The sequence below is a fragment of the Stenella coeruleoalba genome, assembly GCF_951394435.1.
Source record: "Stenella coeruleoalba genome assembly, chromosome: 5".
NCBI lineage: Eukaryota > Metazoa > Chordata > Mammalia > Artiodactyla > Delphinidae > Stenella > Stenella coeruleoalba.
This window is the reverse complement of record NC_137150.1, coordinates 121,876,034-121,895,564: the sequence shown is the minus strand read 5'-3', so window position 1 is coordinate 121,895,564 and position 19,531 is coordinate 121,876,034. Positions and strand designations below refer to the sequence as shown.

Here is a 19,531-nt window from a genome sequence, read left to right as displayed (position 1 = left end):
GGAAATATAACCCAGGTAATGTGGATGGCCATTATTAAGACTTATGATGCTCTGAGCACTAGGAATAAAAGAAAATTGCTGCCTATATCACTTAATATATTTGAATCGCAAAGCTTGCATAAACCGCTGAATGATCTCTTCAAATTGCAAGAAGGTATACATTAGTCAATCTTTATTACTATAGAAAATAAAGAGTAAAATATTCAATATCAAATTTCATTTATTGAGAGAATAATTTTACTTCTGCCTTTACTATACAATATAAGCATTTTATTTCCATTCAAGGAAACAATCTCATGAGTGTGCATGTGTGAGTGTGTGTGTGTGTGTGTTTGTGTGTGTGAGAGAGAAAATGCAGGCACAATTAAAACATAAGAATAGATTTTACTGAATCATTAGCATAAAGAATTATCTTTTGTGAAAATGTGAGATTTATTTCCATTTTGTTTATTAAAATTATATTAATAACTTGGTGGCAAGTGTTAAGTTTAGATAAATTGTCATTATGAACTAAATAAAACTGTAAACTATCTTTTAAAATTTTATTTTAAGTATCAGTTAATTAAAATAAATTAGATATTTAAGTTTAATCCCTGTATTTAAAGGAGACAGCTACAAAATTCTTCTTCTATGTGTTTTTGTATTAATCCATTACTCACATTATTTCAAACTCAAGAAGATATCCTGGGTGAAATTTCATTTTATTTTCTAGTACGCAAAGCTTTATAAAGAATTATCTGAAAGGTCAAACAGGCAACAGGAGAAAATAAGAGGGAAAAAAGTCTTGATGAGGAAATCGATGAAACCTTTGCTCTGGAAACATGAGTAATTAGAGGCATGTTAAACATTAAAGGAATTTCTCTCGGTCCTTTCTGTCTCTCAATCTCTCTCTCTCTTTTTTCAATATCACATTTGAAGAAAATCATAAAGATTGGAAATTTACACTTAGTTTATATAAATTATATGCATGTGTTATATAAATATGTAAATAAAATATATAGTTCCATCTCTAGAATTAGCTCTACAAAAAGAAAAAAAACACTTGATTGAAAATAATGCAGTAATCGTAAATTTTTATTCTGATATAACCAAACATTCATATAAAAATCTCTAATGGCTGTCAAAAGTCAAATGTGCCTTATTTGCTAAAGTTAAAAGAGAGCACTGTAGGTCAAATAAAAATACACCTTATAAATGGTACTGGGCAAGAGCCAAGAAGGCAGGTTTATGGCCTTTTAGATATTAATATTGTAAAGAAATGCAACAGTGTATAGTTCAGCTCTAATTAGTAACTGTAAATTATTTGGAGATCCTATGAAGTGCATTATGCTGTAACTCTAAGGTTCAGAAATAAATGTGCAGAATACTGATGCATCCCAAAGTCCTATTGCCATTAAAATCTTATCTGGAAGTAAACATTTTAAATTATCTTAATAATTTATTAAAGTTGTCATAAACATGATCATAGTTTTAAAAGTTTCTTTAATCCCTGGGTTATAACTATAGGTTCTTTTCATCTGTAGGTTTGATCTAAAGTTTGAAGAGGAGGAAAAAACACACACACATTGATTGTTCTGAATAACACTACCAATTCCTCACCTCATGCTGAGTGACTCCCTAATGTCAACTAGGTCTAGGTTGGACATCACAGCAATGATAACCTTTAGCTTGAGGATACACTTCAAAAGGAAAGGTTTTAAGTACTAGGGAAGAAGAAAGAAATGTGATTCTTCTGGGCTTTTACTTTTGACCATATGGCATGTACATGGTTCTGGGTTCTTACCCTCAGGGCAGAAGTATACACCATTTGCTAAGCTGTACACCCTGATATTGTACACCAACCAGGTTTTTATTCATAGCACAAAAGTACCATCACCAAAATATAAGCCAGTGAGCATCTTTTTCTAGCCATATAGTCTATTTTCAGACCTGTTGACTCTTACCTTGGTTTTTCATTTACATTTATTTTTTATTGGCCTCTTCTTTCTGTTACCTGACTAAAAAGCAAAGTGTGCTTATGATTTGCAACTCTAAAATCTTCCTAAATATTTGTTTCCATTCTGATTTTACATGTCCAACCACCCACTGACTACTAAATTATGAATTTCTTGTAGAAAGGGACAAAATATTTGATATACACAATTTATACATGCATGCATACATACATATATACATACATGTATCATTGAAAATACTGATAGACTATACTCAGTCCTCAGGAAATACATGATGTATTAAATATTTCAGTAATTAAAAACAGTACACAAAGGTACAGAGTATGTCCAAGTGAATAGTGCCTGATGTAGAACCAACATCTCTAATTCTTCTCTCCACTTTCTCAATTGTTTTGTAATCACATTCATCCTTGATTCTACCTCTGATATACATCAAAATTAGTCACAAAGTTATTTTCATCTTTCCTGCATTATAATTCTTATATCCATCTTTTCCTTCCTGTTTCTACTGTTAACTCCCAAGCCCAGGCCCTATCTGCTTCTACCTGCAATGCCATTATTGGCTCTCAGCTTCCTTTTCTGTGGACAGCCCACCAAATTTCAACCCATATGGCAGGTAATGCAAAATCAATTTTTCTAAAGTACCATTCTGATCACGTCACTTCCCTGAAGAAGATATTCAGGAGCTTCCTCCTCTTTACAACAGCAAACTTAGACTTTTCAGTCTGGCTTTCAAGATCCTGAAATATTTAACTTCACTGGGTGTATGCAAGCATATTGTAAAAGATAATCAAACGCAGTCCAGTGTTTCAAATAGGGCTTGTTGATGTGAATTCCATATGCAGTGCTCCCATCATTGTTAGCATATTTTTCTAAATTACTTCGTAGCACCTTCCATCTTAATAATTAATGAATGCCACCTATCCCTGAATGAATAAATAGGACAATGATGCAAACACGTATTTATTTACTCTTCCTTTTCACCTCGACTGGTACCAATATAGGGTTCAATGAAGAGCCTGGATATATATAATCAGAATCTATGGATCCAAAGTCTGGTCTTGCTACTTTTGTCAACTTCAGCCTTGGACAAGTCTCTTAATCTTTTCAATCATCAGTATTTTTCTCCCTAAAATGGAAATTAGAATAATATCCACTGCTAGGATGCTATGAGTATTAAATAATGAAGAACACATAAAACAGAACTTGAAATATACTAAGCACTTAGTAAATATTAGTCATCATATCCTTCTCTGGTAACTCTGGTAACTATCCTTCTCTGGTAACCATCCTCTTACTATCACTTTATTTTGTATTAATTGGCATCTATCAATATTTTAGTCAAATGGTAGGCAAAAGATACAATACTGAGGTTCAGCTTAGAAATATTTGCTGTGTATAATAGCAAAGACTGGGTGTCACGGTCTAAGAGTCAGATAGGAACAGTCTCTGGACTTGCTGTATGATTCTAGGCAAATTAAACTTATTGGGTACCAGTTTTCTTATAAGCAAAATGTTAATAATAATAACATTAAAGCTGCTGTTGTAAGGGTGAGTTGATGGATATACATCACAGGACATTTACAAATATTATTCTCAGTTACCCTTTCTTTAAAATGACTCTCAGGGTCTAAATAACATTGATAAGCATTTTGATATTTAAACATATGCCTAAGTCATAGTTTGATCAAAGTATAAATGAGAAAATTTATAAAAAGTTTGCCTTGGTAATTACTTTATCTTGTAACAGGTAAAGGAACAATAAGAGGAGTTGCTCCTCTGACTTTAATTCTGATAAAATAAAAGAATACAATTAAATAAAAAAGAACTAATAAGTAAAGTAAAAGTACAAGAAACTTTATGAAAAAGGAAGGGGGCAATGAGCAGATATATGCATAGATGTTTGGAAAGAAAGTGAAAATAATACATCAAATATTATGTTCCCCTGTCTAACAAAAAAAAGCATCCCAAAGTGAAGGTGCCCCTATAAGGCAAAATTCTGAAAGCATATGCCCAAAGATATTCATGTAGAAGAAAAGAAAGAGAGTTGAAGAATATAATGCACCTGCAAAGGATATCTTGGATGAGTAAATATTTTAAGTTGAAAAATTTCAAATTGAAGATGAATCATCGGATTACAAAACAGTATTTCCTCAGGATTCAGGATAAGGTGAGAGTCAAAAATGTTGAATACAACAGCAATATAAAAGATGATTTGTGGATGTGTATGCATGTGTGTGTATTTTAGATCTTTAAACTCTCTTCCTCAACTGTGTCCTCAATTATCAGAGAATAAATAGACCTTGATATCAAAAGTGAAAAACAGAAATCATCAAGTAAGTTCACTCAAATTGTATTCTATCACTTTTGGATTAATGGACGTACACTCTCCTCTTTCCCAAGGCCAAATCCTCCATCTCTGAATGGTGTTACTTTTACTTTTTTTCTTCTGCAGAACACTGCATCACCAGGTAGTTCTTCTCATCCCTTTTTCTTCTCTTTTGGAGTTTCAGTCTCTCTTTCTTCTCTGCCTTATTACCATGAACTATAAAAATCTCCCAAATGACAAACTTTCTTCTGTTCTACTCCATTCTCAGGCAACAAACTCTTCTTTTGTTTCCCTGTCACACTGCTTGAATAGATTGTTCCTAATTTCTGTCCCAATATCTTTACTTCTGGAACTTTGGTTTCCTAGAATGCTGGGAAGCTGGCAACTAAGGTAGGGTTCAGAGTCACTGATTCAACTCTTTCCCCACAGGTGAGGATGTGGTCTTGCTAAACTTATATCAATAGGAACAGTTTGATATTTGTCAGCCTTTGCAAGTGAAAGTACTGAAGTGAATATTTTTCTAGAATGGTGTTTGAAACCTTATCTTAAATATTTTCTAATGATATTCCACATCCATTTCTATCATCTATGCTACTCCCCTTTATCATAAGAAATGGAAGGCTAAAATCTTTATTTCCCAGGTTCACTTGTTGCCAAGGTTGTTAGAACCATGGAGGCACTTAGGATGAGCTGCACATCTTAGTGGTTTAACATGCTGAAAGAGCGTGTGTGACATCCCTACTCTTCTGAGGAGGTGCCCGTGGACAAGGAGACCTACAGATGTGGATGATGGAAGCAGCTGGACTCCCTATTCCACAGTCTAATCACACAGTTCCTGGTGCTGGTGGCTGTGATATCAGAAGCAGGACAGCTTGGCTGCAGGGCTTTCTGACCTCTGATTAGCAGTTGCAGACTTGACCTTTCACCTCACTTGAGGTATATTATGACCTTGAAGCCAGAAGATTGGTGGCTATCTCGTGCCTTCCCTTTTCCCTGCTTCTCAAATGACTTTATAACCACCCAATTCTCTATATTAAATTCTTTTCTCCTAGGTTTGTTCATCAGTCTCCACCCGATAAAAAGTCTCAAATATTAAGGGAATTATTGTATAAAGAATTGAACTTCCTAGATTTAGCAAGACCCTAACATGCAGAGTGTAGCTATCAACTGCATGCACCTCAGGGATGATGCTGAGATGGGTTCCATCTGCTTCTGCTTGGAGCAGCCACCTTATTTCCAATAAATTTTATATATTTTTTCCTATTTCAATTGTGAGGTTAATCTAATGTTATAGCCAATCTGTAGCACATCTGAGACCCTGCAAATTCCTCACTTCATTACCCAAATGCCAAATCAAATCATTATCCTATTGATCTTTTAACAGAATTTGATCACATATGTTTAAAATTTTCTCCTCGCAGGTAGTTACACTAACTCTCTAAATAATTGTTTTCAATTTTATTTGTTCATATACTTAAAAATCCATCAATTAAACTGAGGTACTCCAGGGATCTGTCCTTGATTACATCATTTACCTCTTATATTCTCCATTTAATCCGAGGTATTAATTATTAATGATTTCCTCAATTATACCCAAGTCTTGACCCTTGTCAAAATTCATGGAGTCCCATGTCCCATTATTAATTGTGCATTTCAACTATGATTCATAGGCAAATCAAATGAAACACACTGAATCCTTTATACATTCAATAATTCATGTAAATCTACTGTAAGCCAGGCAATTTTCTATGTTCTGGGATGAAAATTGAGACAGCCATCACTTCTCTTATAGAGATTACATGCTAACTACATAAAAATAATTGTAATGTATAAATTATTTTGTACAAACACTGTGGTCAAAATTAAGCAGACAAGTGAGATAGTTTAGGTGGGGATGGGAGCAGAGTTGGAGTGTTGTAATTTTGAATTTTGTGGACAGAAATCTCTTTGTTTAAAAAGTAATATTTGATCAAGGACTTAAAGGATAAGAAAACAACTCATATGAAACTGCTACGAAGAGAAAATTGTAAGTACAAAGATGAAATGTGCCTTGAGGGTTTAAAGAAGGGGGGGCAGTCTGTGGAGAGCAAGATGACCAAGGTGTGGGGAAAGGAGATGGAGTTCAGAGAAGGCCACTGGAGGTGGAGTGAAGAGAAACCTTGTGAAGCATGATAGGTCCTTATAATCACTATGGCTTCATCTCTGAACAAAATAGGAAGCCACTGGAATGCTTTCAGCAGAAGAGAATTATGCCTTAATTACTTAACTATTTGTTTAATAATAAGAAGCCCTTGAGATCTTTTATTTAGGCTATACTCCAGGGGGGGCATAAGCCAAATGGGAAAGCCAGTTTAGGACTTTATGCAAAAATATACATTAAAAGCAAAACCAAACCAAACCAACAAAAACAACTAGAGTATAGAATATAGAAATTTCATGAGAATAGTAAGACCCTGTAAACACTTTGTTGGTAAAAGAGTCAATAAAACTTGCTAAAGTGTTGGGTGTATGGTCTGAGTAAACAAGTTGATCAACGATGACTGTGAGTCTCTTGACCTGAACAGCTGGAGACAGTTGCCACTTACTGAGATAGGAAAGAATGCCAAAGGAAGATATGTAGAGGTGAATACAGATTAGCTTTTGATATCTGGACATTTGGAGATCTGCATTGGCTCTAGAACATCTTTGTGGAGAGGTAATTAAGCTTGATATAAAAGTATAAAATTCCGGGAAAATATCCAAGCTGATGACATATTTTGGAGTTTTAGAGTATAGGTGGTATTTAAATCATAAAAATTAGAATAACAAAGGTGTGAGTGTAGATAAAATAAAAGAGACCCCCAAACTGAAGTACAGTGATTTTTAAAGTTCAGAGAAATATGGAACTACTAGGAATGAAGACCAAAAAGAGCCCGATGAGGAAGAAGAAAAACCAGGAAAGCATGACTGCTATGTTGTGGGTTAGGGAGATGACTCAAGGAGAAAGACACACTCAACTGTGTAATTTGCTGCTAGATGAAGAAGTATGAGGATTGAGAATTGACCACTGGATAGAGCATAATAAGCTCAGTGGATACCTTGATAATAGTAGGTTTTACAGAGCAGTGGAGGTAAAAACAAGACTGAAAGTGTTTGTGACAGAATGAGAGGAAAGTAATTAGGTGCAGCAAATATAGTCACTTATTTTGTGAACTTTATTAACAGAAATGATGCAGAAGTGGAGAAATGATGCAGTAGCCAGAAGGATTCATAAGGTCACAATAATTTTATTTAAGACAGAAGGAATTATTTTCCACTCTAGAATAAGAAAGAAAGAAAGGAAGGAAGGAAGGAAGGAAGGAAGGAAGGAAGAAAGGAAGGAAGGAAGGAAGGAAGGAAGGAAGAAAAGGACTTCCCTGGTGGTTCAGTGGTTAAGAATCTGCCTGCAAACGCAGGGGACATGGGTTTGAGTCCTGATCCAGGAAAATCCCACATGCTGCAGAGCAACTAAGCCTGTGTGCCACAACTACTGAGCGTGCGCCCTAGAGCCCGTGAGCCACAACTACTAAGCCCATGCACCACAACTACTGAGTCCATGTACCTAGAGCCCATGCTCTATAACAAGAGAAAACACTGCAGTGGGAAGCCTTCGCACTGCAACAAAGAGTAGTCCCCGCTCGCTGTAACTAGAGAAATCCCACGAGCAGCTACGAAGACCCAACACAGTCAAAGATAGATAGGTAGATAGATAGATAGATAAATAAATAAATTTATTTAAAAAAAAGAAAGAAAGAAAGGGAGGGAGGGAGAAAAAAAGAAATAGGAAAACAGAAAAGAAAAGAAAGAAAAAAAGGCTTATTTTTTTATATTGACATTCACCAGAGCAAAAGAAAAGCAATCCAATTCCCTAATTTTATATATATATATATATATATATAATATATATATATATACACTCTCCCTCTCTCTCTCTCTCTCTCTCTCTCTCTCTCTCTCTCTCTCTATATATATATATATATATATATATGCACATATACATTTATATATTAGGCTATTTAGAGAAAGACAGAAATAGAAACATAGAAATCAAGATAGTTGTTTCATGATAAGTGGATCGTGTTGCTTTATGACTAAAAACTCCAAACTTCCCTTGCTGTATATATGATGTAACAGAATGTAAACATGATGAATGTTTTTAAGGAGATCCATAATTTGTTTTCTTACTGACTTTCTATTCATATCACCACCACTGACCCACCCACAGGATATGCCATCCAGTACTCCATTAAATGCTCATGCCTTTTCCCATCTTGATTCTTTCCATCTTTCTACTACTTCTTCACTGGATCTGTTTCTACTCCTTCAGATTCAGTTCAAAAGTTGATACCTGTTTGAAGCTTTCCCCAAGAATTACAATCATTTTGTGTCCCTAAGCATTTGATTCACACTTCTATCGCAACTCATATCTTTTATACTATAGCTTACTTGTGAAAATCAGTTGCTAAGTATTATTCATCTTTGTATTCCCAAGATCTAAACCAGTGCTTAGCACCTACCAGAATCACACTTTATGTATGCTGAGTGAGTAGATTAACAAGTGATTCAGAATTGATACAAGCATGGATTCCTAAAAATAATATCTAGTTATATTAGTTTAATTTTTTTCAGAGGAGTATGGGAATGAGGAAATTAAAAGGATGTCATAAATAGTTTTTGAAGACAAATAAAAGCTTGCCTTACAATATAGGAAAAAAAGAGAAAGATGAAGATTTTCCAGGCTAGATCATAAAACTGATCATGTAGGAGAAATCTAGTTTTGTATTCAGTTGAAGAAAGTGTGTTTTCAAGTGAACTACTTTTAACCTGCTTTCAAGTTTTACAGAACAAGGGTCTGGATAAAACGCTGTCCAGGTACAAGGGCAAGTAGATTGACTATAATTCTATATCTACAGAATTCTGTTCAATTGATCCAGTTTAACCTATAAGATGGTCTCTATTCACAAAAATGACTTGTATAGGCTTACCTATGACCTAGGTGAAAATAAAGATGACTGCTTCATGATATTTTTGAATTAAATCAATCTGAGAAAGAGAACAAAAATATTGGATTTGACAGGGTCTCAGTAGGTTAAAATGATGAGCTCAAATAGGCACGATGAAATTTAATAGGGGTAAGTACAGAGTCCTGAACTGAGGTTAAAAAAAGAAATCAATTGTGAAACATAGCAGAGGAGACCTCATTTAATAGCAGTTTGTGTGAAAAAGATGTAGGAAAAAACACTGGAAGAAAAAATGTGGCAAAATCAAATTAAATTTTATATTACTTAATAAAATACAGTGTTCAGAATAAACAAGGTCATTATCCCATTATCAGATTTTACTGTGCATTCATCTGTGATGTCCAGATCTGGGTATTATATCTAAAGAGACCTCCACAATATGGATTATTGTTTATAGTTTATTTCTTATATCCATAAGAAAAGTGACAAATATAAACTATAATTTGGCTATAATAGTAAGTCACTAACACTTGTCGAGCACACACCGTGTGCTAGTGCTTTGGCTGCATTTCCTCACTTAGTCCTCGCAATGGTCTTCTCAGGTAGATCTTGGAGAGGCTTCTGTGGCATGCTGAAACCCCCTTCAGATCCAAGGCTCCCTTTCCCCAGTGCTGGAAGTGTTAACTGCTGACAGCTTACAGCAGAGTCCCTCCCCTGAAACTGCCCAGGAGAAGGTAACTTGATCAGAAAAGGGTGTCAATTAATGAAGCAAAGGTGAGATCTCCATATTAAAGTTTACTATGAAAAGTTTACAGTTAAAAACTAAGTATAGCAATGATGAAATGAATTAAGAAAGTTAAGAAAATTATGCATAAAATCATTTGATGAGGTTGAAAAGATAAAGTCTTTCAGGAAAAGCTCTTTAAAATACACATGTACATATGCAGAATGGCTTGTCAGATTATGATCTATTGGAAGTAGAAAACTATAAAGAAGAAATGATAATTGTTAACTATATGGTTGCAATTTCATTTATCCTTATGTGTTCTACATTTTTAATTTGCTCCAAGATAGGCATTTAAATTAAAAAAAAAAACCAAAGTATGCTTCCTAGCTAGAAAGTCACCAGGAGGTACATTTTTTAAAATTTTATGATGAAATCCTTAAAAAAAATCTCTTTCTGTCTCAGTCTCTATCTAATTTTATTTTTATTTGGCATGTTGATAAAACATTAATCTAACAAAATTAGTTATCAGTCACATGTAAAAAATGTTGTGTTTCCCATAAAATTATAGAAAAAAAGTATTTATTTCAGTTTTCTGACGATGAGAACTAGACCAGAGAGGACTGGACCAATCTTTGCCCATGAATATGAAGCCAGAGTTTAATAGAAGGGTTTTTGTGATTTAATCACAGCACAGTGAAATATCTCTTATTTAAAAAAAAATCATTCTAGAAATGAACAATCATAGGTTCCTTGGTATTACTTTTGTGAAAATGTAAAAACAAAGATGGGGTTAAATAATAGGACTTGACCCATTAAGGTCATACGTAGGAAATGGTACCATAAACAGGAATGCTGCCCTCTGGAGCACTTTGATCTAGCCAATATTTTAGTCTACTCATTATTTAAATTGTTATAATGATAGTTATAAGAACAAATGTGTTTTTACATATTTTTTCCTAATTTGTGAATGCAACTTTCTTCTATAAAATAGGTATAAATATCACAGGTAATTCATTGAACTACTATGACAATTATGAAGATGAATACTCATGATTCAATTTAGCTAATCATTTCTATCTCTTCTTACTATAACTTTATATAGCTGTTCTTTCCCAACAGAGATAATGGCAAAATAAGTGGGAGGCATGGAGGTGAAATATCCAGCTCATGAGTATGAGTGGCATCCATATGCCTATTTCTATACCCTGTTATATTTTCACTGTTACTGAAGACTGTATCTCCATTGTTAAGAACAATGCTATCATCACACTTATTAAGAGATTTAAAAGAAATGTCTAAATAAATTGCTATATTTTAGAGTGAAAATTATACCTACATATTTTAAAACATTAGTAGTGTGTGAATAAATGATTATTTAATATGAAAAATGCTCTTCTTAATATTTTGAAGCAACTTACAGGATCATATATCAAAGTATGTATGCACATATGCAAAAGATGTGGCTATTTATTAAGATAGTCACCTGTGTTCACAAGTTATGTTGCTTTTCTAAAGCGGCTCTATTTTATGCATATTTGTTTATTGGCCTTAGTTTCTTTCCTTTTTATTCTTTTTCCTTTTAAAATAAATGTATATTTATTAAAAAAAATGCAAGAATAGTACATGGAACTTTTCCTTTTAATCTGAACTATTTAAAGTTGACATGATGCTAGCTTTAGCATTTACTTTCTGCAACACATCCTCCTACATAAGATCTATGAAATAATTAAATTGCCATCTAATCCAAAGACCACAACCAAATTTTACCCTTATTCCAATAATGTCCTTTATAACAAAAGAATGTATGCATGGAATTTATTTGTTATGTGTCTTTTCCTTAATCATTCCTTGCTTTTCATGGCTTTTACACTTTGAAGGCTAGTTATTTTGTAGATGGTACCTCAATTTGGATTTGTCTTATATTTCCTCACACTATATTCTGATTATGCATTTTTGGCAAGAATATCACAGCTGTTATTCTGTGTTCTTCCCATTGCCTCTTTTTGATAGTATGAAAGTTTAATTTTCTCATTGCTAATGACATTAACTTTGATCACTTAACCAAAATGGGATCTGCTAGTTTTATCAACTGTAAAGTTACTATTTTTCCCTTTGTAATTAACTAATAATTTGGGAGTAGGTATTTTAAGAGTATATTGATTTTTTTCTCTTCTAACTCTCACAACCTCTTTACCAACTATTGATGTTCCTTAGCTGAATTAATGTATATTCTGATGTTTGTTAAAGTTGGATAATGGATGTTTTTAACATACAGCCATCCTTTTTTAAAAAAAAAAATCCTTTCTTTATGGCTCAACACATTATTCCAGGCTTATCTTGTACTTCTCTGTCTCACTCCTAGAATCAGCCAATTTTACAAACAGCCCTGGTTACCCCCAGTGAAGAAGGGTACTTAGAAACCAAGATCTATCTGCCAAGTGTGCTCTTTTGTTATTGGGATGCTGTAGCTCCCAAATCATCTCAGTGTGTAGAATTTGCTCAGAAATTGTTTTCTAAATCACATTCCTGGCAAAGGAAGCTCCTTGTAGAAGTGGCTGAACACACACACACACACACGCGCGCGCACACACACACACACACACACACCACCTTCACTTCTTTTCTCTATTCATCTATGTACATAAGACCAGAGTACCCCCAATAACCAATCATCAGCCCAGGGTCATTCTAATTTTTGCCTTTTCCCTATCTCTTCTGCAAAGGTGAAATAGCTATATTAGCCATGCTAACCCTACCAACTTTGCAGAAATGAATCATCCATCACTGCCCCCACTCCTTTATTTAAAACTGTCCTTACTCTGATCAGGTTCTAATACTCCTCTCTGAGTTGCTGTTTCTGTTTTAAAACAGGCACATCCTTTTCACACAGCCAGGGCTCCAACACTGAACCACTGAAGATCCCTTAACTCCATTTCACTCCCTTCAGGATCTAGCACCCTATGCCAGGCTGCTATGCCCTACCCCATTCACATACAAATGCCTACTTTGCTCAGAGGTAGGACTTAATTATTCAGGAGGGAAAAAAAGGAAGGAAAGAAGGAAGAAAGGAGGGAAGAAAAAAATAGTTTTGATGCAAAATAATTTAAAATGTAGCTTTTCCTTTTTTCACTGAATATGTAGTACAAAATTCCATGCTAAATTTTGCCTGTTTTAATTTATTGCTCTTTGGGAACAAAGTAATATGTTACAGTGTAAAATAAAATAAGTCAAATAAGATTGACCTTTTACTAGGTCAAATAGGCCAATGACATATTGAATGGTGGTATTAACATATATTTTGAAATATTTAAATTTCTATATAATGTTTCTCATAATATTTCATTTAAAATCACATTATACTTTTAGTGTTTCAATTCTGTAGGAAAGATTTAATTTTATAAGCATTAAATAAAGTAGTCTGCTCAAAGGAATCATATTCATAAATAGTGATATTTAAAGGTATGTTTCCCACCTAAGATACAGTGTCTAATTCATTTTTATATCTTCATAACAATTTCAGTTGAATATATATTTTCTGAAACAAAATTTTAGCCTGTATTAGTCATAAAATTTTGGAATATGAGGATAATTGCAGTATTTGAGAAATATTTCCAATAACATAATAACTCTTACCTTGAAGGAACATTTTCTGTTTTTTATTATGGTGGGAAAGAGGGAAACTCACTAATTTCATATCTTCATTAGAAAGATATGTATAAAATATATTTTTTAATGAAAAATACTACTGTAAGTAATGTGAGATATGAAGGTACACAGACATTAGTATTTCCTTGAATTTAATAAGATTGTTTAAATATCAACAGTATAATGCTCTATTTTTCATATTTTCTTAGAATTATGAACTCTCAAAAACTGAAAAAAAAAGATTTGGTCATTTATCAAGTTTTACCTTATAGAAAACTGGGTCATATACATTGCCTCATAAAAAAAGGCAATATATAACAGTACATCAGTATTAATATAATTATACATAATATATATAGTAATATAATAATCATATGTTTAGTTATTATTTATAAAAAGTTCATACTAATTACAAGAACATTGCCTAATTTACTAAGGCTTGGAATTAATATGAGTAATGGATTCTTCTCACCATTACAGTTGATACTTCAATTTACTGTCAATGAATTTGATGTGATTAACATGTTTCATTTTCCTTGAATTTAATTTGCTTGTATTATGGTTTATTCAGATGCCTAAATGTGTAGCATCTACTTCCAATGACTTTCACTGAGATTAGTTTTCTAATGACTTCCTGGCAGACAGTGCACAGTGGTTTATTTCCTTCCTTATTTCATCCCTCTGGTCTCCTTTCCCTTCTATCTTTACCTCTCATCTTAACTTTTTCCTTCTTGTTTCCTTCCCTAAAACCCTTTCACACAATCTTTCTCTCCTTTTTCCCCCAGTGTAGTAAAATAAAACTTGAATTGGAGTATAGCAGGTTTTCCAGTTACATAATAATTTGATTATTATTAGCTTTGTAACTTTTAAAGTTCCCTTTTGAACTTTACAACTAATGATTTATTTTGAGATATATTTACAAATCAAAAGAAATAAATATCATTCATAACAATATAAAAGAATAGCTACATATTTGAACTCTGAAAAAGTTTTAAAATATTTTCATGGAAGTTATTTATTCTATCAAAACATAAGATTACAGTAATTTTCTGATATTTCTTGACCTGGACTTAGAAGACAACAGATCATATTTTTGCATCATCTGAACTCTGCAAAGCATAAAAATGGATATTTCCAGATTCCTAATCAGTCTTGTAAAACATAATGGCAAATTCTATAACTATATGTGCTTGTATATATTCACATAAATATAAATAAAAACATATCAGGGTTTCTAGTTAAAGTAAATTTTAATCTACATGATATTATTTTTATATCTTTAAGTTTTAAGGGAAGAACTGGAATGCTTTTATATATACAAAATGAAATATTTCAGTAAGTTACATAAGTCTAAATTTTCTATTTAGCTTAAAAATAAGGTTACTATTTGTTCTTTTAAATTTAGAATTTTAAAATAGATTAATTTCATTTTCTCTAAAGATATCTTTTGTTTTTATTTTTTGACAAGATTCTTACTTTACATGAAATGCAATTTGATGTCTTAAGACATACGTTTCCTACTTCTTTCATAGATGTGTCATATATAAAGTTAGGAGAATTAGAATCAGGGTTAAAATTAATCTTGAAGTCCTCACTATATATCAGATACAACTGTTCTAAATTTTTAAGCAGCAGTTCTTTGTTTCTAATAATAACCTGTATCAGGATTATCAAAATGTAAACTCTATTTGCTTCCAGAAATATTTTATGAATTCTCAGAAATTACTGTGCTATACTTACCAGCCAAAGCAAGAATATATTCTTGAAATCTTGTTCCTATACGGTTAGTGGCTGTGCAATTATATCGTCCAAAGTCATTGTCAGATGTAGGTGCAATCTAAAATAATTATAATAATAAAAATTCACAATTTTAAAACAATATCACAGAAATTTTAAAATAGCCTCTAGCATGCCTTACCATCTTTACACATATTCAATTATTCACAACTCCCTGCCGTAACTATTTTTTCTGTCCTTTCAAGATGTAATCCATGGATCTGTACTATCCATAGACCCAGGTAAATTATAGTCTACCAATTTATTAAGTAAATGCCTGTATTTTGTTACATATATTGAATAGAAAAATCATTAGATATTTACCTATGAAAGTTCAGAAAGTAGTACACAGTTTGGAAAATATGTATTCTATAATTGCTACAGACCTGACTTTGAAAATAGGAATCTTGTACTAAAAGCATTGTTAACTCTTTGTTTTCTAGGTTGTAGCCTAAGATCAGGCAGATTTAAAGTTAAGAAAGGCTCAAAATATGTCAGCTTTCTCTTCCTCTTATGACTTTATTGAACATAAAATACTAACAAAAGACAAGGACCCATTGAAAAGAAAAATCTTTCCAGGAAGGCATTTTGCAAGGAAATACTGCCCTTGTGTAGCAATTCCTGTAGATAGGCACATTATCTTGATATCTAATAACAGTATCTTGCCTCCATTTCTGTTCAATTCCTATAATTCTCTTTCAGTTTAGGTGGAAAATAGCTGACCTCAGTCCTTACACATTTGAAATCCATAATTAAGTTAACATTCTGGGATTCTATTGCTGAATGGTGGGACCAACCCTGTAATTATAATGTACCGAAATTCTGAAGTATCAATTCAGAAAAGAGATTTGATGATAGTAAAGATATAATTTTCAATCCCAGTTACTATTATTAAGAGAGAATATGCTTACAACAAGAGTTGCTGTTAATTTCAAGTCTGTCCCCAAAGGGGGAAATGGTTTTGTGATAATGGAAGGCTATTAACTAAAAGTGCAATTTTGAGGTCCATTGAAGATGATAATTCTGAAAGAGTACAAAAAAGCTGTGTCATTCATCTTCTAGTCAGCTGTCCATCTAGGAATAGATCATACGTTTAAGGACTAGAGGCTTAATCAGCTCTTATATAAGTACTTCTAAGTGACTAAAATATTCATTTTTCATACATTCAGGTTTTAATAAATTAGGTTAATTTAACTCTAAAATAATTTTACTACTGAGAAATGAATTTGACCAAAAAAATGTCTTTATTCTACAGGCATATGAGAAAGTCATTTGTATACCCCATAGGGAAGAATGTGTACTGAATCAATGCAACGCAAAGACAGGATGGCCGTGACAAAGAATCCTGACTATTGCACAGCTCCTCAAGATTAATGAAGTAACGTAAATATACCTATTTTAACTGGAATAAAACTTTAAAAAGCTCAATTCAGTTGTTTTTTCTGTTCCTGGGAGTTTGCCTATCAAAAGATAAAAGCTTTATAATTCTATCTGAAATAATTTCTTTATCGTGTTTTATGATTAACAAATACAGAAAATACCCCTAGGAGCACAGACTATTAAAAACACACAGATCTAGACACCTGGGCCAAATCATGTGCCCTGCAGTATATCTGGTGTATTCTAGGAAAGCAGTAAAGTCCAATAGTGGTTGTACACCCAATTCCAGCACAGTGAAATAATAGATAATTTTATCAAAATAATATACAACAAAGATACATAATATATATTTATTTTAAATATTTAAATGTTTAAAATATGCAAATTATTGTTGATATTTATCTAATAAGTGCTATAAACATCTACTTATGATACCACTTATTCATATTTTAATATGCAGTCAAAATAATTCAAGTTTACTTCAGATGTTGGGCTTTGATAGAATATAACAGAATAACAAATGTGGTTTTGAACACCAAAATATAAACTGAGAGTACAGTGTTAATAAAGGAGTTTGCAAGTCTTTTTCCTAAACCTTCAAAAACTTGATTTCCTCTTTTTGTATATTCCATGGTGAGAAAATCATTTATTTAACAGTTAGCATCTTTACTCAGGGCAAGGAACAATACAGATGATCCAGAGCAGAATATTATTCCAATCAACCTATTAGAAACCTCCTGCATCAAATTTTGTTCATATATTGAAAGTTGTCCTCTTACCTCAGGGGAGTGCCTAGGCAAAACAAATGAACAAATTTGGATGTCCTTTAGAAATGCATTTATTGGCAATAACCCAAAGGATTTATAGACTGTTTTGTTACTTTCAAAAAATCGTAAATTAAAAAATGAGTATATGTATTTAATCAAAGAACCTCAGTTTTCTGCTATGGTTAAATACCTAAAATTTCAATTGAATCTGGCCAAAGTCTTTGTGAAATTGAGCTCCCTGTCAATTTGCAAATAGTTTTTCTAATACAGGTACAAAAAAACAAACAAACCAAAAAAAAAAATTTAAATTGAAATAGCTTTAGACAAAGTGGCTTAATTACCAAACAGTCAGCTATCCAAACATTTGGGAGATGTGATAGCTAAATCATTCTATCAACTAAACGTTTCACTAAGTCCATTTATCGGGTGGAAGTGTTAATATGGCACCAATGTGAATACCTTTAAGTTAATGTAGTATGGATCTCAAATGTTATTCGAAAACATGCATCTTTAAAATTTATATATATTGAATTAGTAGAGAAAATGTAGCATCTTTTTAGCTAAAAAGGTTGTTTGAGGAAGATTCCTAATTTTTATGAAAGCATCATAAATTGGGAGGCTTGATGATCATTGTCATAGACTTATATAAACTTTGGAAATTGATATACACACACATAATCTGCAATTATTAAATTAAAGGTATTGTATTCAAACAGAATTTAAAGGCCAGGCACTTGGCAGTATAAAAACAATTATCTACAATCTTAATGTAAAATAATAAAATAAAATGAGGCAATGAACAAGTAAATCTGGTTTATTTAGGAACGTGTAAATATGTAGCCAGTAGATAGCATTTATATATACCAGTCTAAGGAGCAGGAAGGTGTAACCACAGACTCAGTGTCCAGTAGCAACACTGAAATTAAACATTTGGCACTCAATAACTGACAAATTACTCATTCCTTCTCCCTGTATTTTTCCTGATATAATTGTGTTTTTTTTCCAAAAATAAATTCATGAAAAATAATGGCTTTTGCTATATACCCATATTACTATATAAGTAGTGAGACATTAACCATTAATGAACCATAATCCAAATGCATAAAATTTCCCTCGAGTAAGTAAACATGAAATATATACAATAGGGTATATGTATATTATAGGATAGAAATATATATTATATATTAAGATACTAAGATATTTAAACATGTTCTAAAATAGTAGATAACTGCTAAAGTAATACAATTTGTTGATATGTACATGAAGACTTACCTCTAATATTATTTTTCTCCCTGCACTATATGTCTTTAAATTAGTGGTGTTTTTAGCTGGCAAGACTAATTTCTCTCTTCTCCAATGGACTGATGCTGGTGGATTAGATTTCACATCACAGCTTATATTGATTGGATTTCCTTCCCAAGAGTAATAAATTGTTTGGTTTGATATGAACTTGGGAGCATCTGTAAAGCAATATAATATAACATTACAGACCTTTTATTTAAGAGAGTCATTTAATTAGTATAAACAATAGTAATCATTACTGACTACAAAAAGAAGCCACAGCAATTCTAATTTCATATATTTAATATGTGATATCAGAAATAATGAAAATATATCATTTGACTGTTTCATCAAATCATTTTAATATTAATATAAAATATTCAGTCAGCCAATTATTAAAATATGAAATATTGACACTCAAAGTTGTTTGCTTTTAATAATCTGACAAAAATTTCCATGAAGTAAATTAATGGCTCTCTACATATGTGAAATATATTTCTGAAACAACTCATAAAGTAAGAGTTTAGGATAAAACAAAATTTGTGGTCTTGTGTCATTTTTTTAACTTTGTCCTAGTCATATAATTTCTTCTATAAAATATTTTAAGGCAGATATAAAATCTAAATTGAAATGGCAATATCACAACTAAACAACAAATATTTTCCTGAAATGTCATTTCCAGTTTTTAATAA

At 32.3% G+C, this 19,531-nt stretch overlaps 1 protein-coding gene across 2 annotated transcripts in view; it reads right to left on the bottom strand.

Annotated features, from left to right (window-relative positions):
* NCAM2 (neural cell adhesion molecule 2) overlaps nucleotides 1–19,531 on the bottom strand; it is a 487,657-nt gene that overhangs the window by 83,082 nt on the left and 385,044 nt on the right. For both annotated transcript variants that reach the window (XM_079922649.1, XM_079922648.1), the window contains exons 10-11: nucleotides 18,831–19,018; nucleotides 15,376–15,472 (exon numbers count right to left, since the gene is read on the bottom strand). In XM_079922649.1, the coding sequence (XP_079778775.1) occupies nucleotides 15,376–15,472; nucleotides 18,831–19,018 (285 nt within the window). The remainder of the gene's footprint in view (nucleotides 1–15,375; nucleotides 15,473–18,830; nucleotides 19,019–19,531) is intronic.